Source organism: Passer montanus, unplaced genomic scaffold, assembly GCF_014805655.1.
Source record: "Passer montanus isolate IOZ18808 unplaced genomic scaffold, ASM1480565v1 scaffold3007, whole genome shotgun sequence".
Classification (NCBI taxonomy): domain Eukaryota; kingdom Metazoa; phylum Chordata; class Aves; order Passeriformes; family Passeridae; genus Passer; species Passer montanus.
In genome coordinates, this window is record NW_024367717.1 from 1 (window position 1) to 1,420 (window position 1,420).

The 1,420-nt window shown below is 59.4% G+C and overlaps 1 protein-coding gene across 1 annotated transcript; it reads right to left on the reverse strand.

Annotated features, from left to right (window-relative positions):
* Positions 1 to 282: 282 nt before the first annotated feature.
* Positions 283 to 1,348, reverse strand: LOC120504814 (cullin-9-like; the record flags this gene model as incomplete). Its single annotated transcript, XM_039714678.1, has 2 exons — positions 1,157 to 1,348; positions 283 to 816 (listed from the first exon to the last, which is right to left on the reverse strand). Coding segments are annotated over exons 1-2 (633 nt in total), but the record flags the coding sequence as incomplete, so codon positions are not given.
* Between the last annotated feature and the right edge of the window lie 72 nt (positions 1,349 to 1,420).

Here is a 1,420-nt window from a genome sequence, read left to right on the forward strand (position 1 = left end):
CTTGTAAGAAAGATGGGGACAGGCTTTTTTAGTAAGGCCTGTTTTAGAGGCTAAGAAATCTTAGTGGCACAACTCATACAAAACCAGACTAGCCTTCCCTGCAATGCACCCCTCCAGCTCTGAAAGGTGAGTGTTTTGCTAGGACAGATGCAGACAGTGATACACAATAAGCCACGGCTATTGTTCAACTTCCTGCACAGAAAGGCACCATTAGGAATCCAGCAGTCACCCCGGTCACTCCCCTCTGCCATTCCAGCCAGAAGAAGTCTCCCCATGACCTACCTGTACTGTGTGCATGTTATTCGTGCTCTGGAGAAACTCGCCTTCCTCCCCAGCTCTAATGTCACCAGAGTCCTCCAGCAGGCGCACCCTCATGCCGTGCACCAGGTTTGCCCGCAAGTACTCCGTGTAGTCACCGCTGTCTGCGAAGTCTGATGCAGTCAGGAAGGTACAGCCCTGCTTTTTCTGAGGATCAGGATTTGAAGGCAACACAGGCTTTTGGACAGCAGCGCTGGCCGGGGTCTTGTGCTGGAAGATGGAGCGGGCAGGGCGAGGCCGCGGGGCCCGCTGGCGCAGCGGCTCTGCCTTGTGCCTGTGGCTCCAGCCCATCACGTGCACCAGCTCCGAGATGAGGTTTGCCATGGCCATGCTGAACTCAAACTCCTGCTTCACACGGCTCCTCTCCTCAGGGACGGGGCTGGGCACAGCGCAGCCCTGCTGCTCCTCTCCCTGCTCCACGCCACTGCTCAGCTTGTCCAGCAGAGAAGTCACGCACAGGTAGCGCTTCACCAGCACAAACAGCTGCTTCCCAGGGATCTGCAACAAGCACAGCTCTCACACTCAGCCTGCACAGCCCCCAGCTCTCTCTCAGCCACCAGCTCATTCCCAGGCCGGCTCCTGGGAGAGCTCCGGAGCAGCTGGCAGCAGCAGAGACCTCTCAGCCCACCCTCCCCTCCCTGCTGGCAGGCCGGGCTCTGCAGCTGCCTCTGCACCATCCCCAGCCCCTCACCAGGCCCAGGCCCTGAGCCAGCTCTGCCAACAGCCAGTCCTGCTCACCTGCCCACCTTCAAGCCCCTTCTTGTCCCAGACCAGCCCTGGCCCCCCACTCCCAGCCCTCCTGGCCCCTCGTGCCCCAGGGCTGTGGCTCTGGCACCACCTGCGGGAGGTGAATCCCCTCGAAGGACATGCAGTGCTCTGCAGAGGACGTGATCTCAGCAAACAGCTCCAGCAAGGTGCAGCGGCTGTCAAAGTCCATGTGCTGCTCAATGCCATCCTGCTGGCTCAGGGACAGCAGCACATGGCACCAGATTCCTGCAACAACAACAACAAAAACTCTTCAGGCCCCAGAAAGACAACCCTCACCCCACCTCCCTGTGACACACAGAGCTGCAGGGAAGGAACAGCTTTGCTGCTCAGTGTC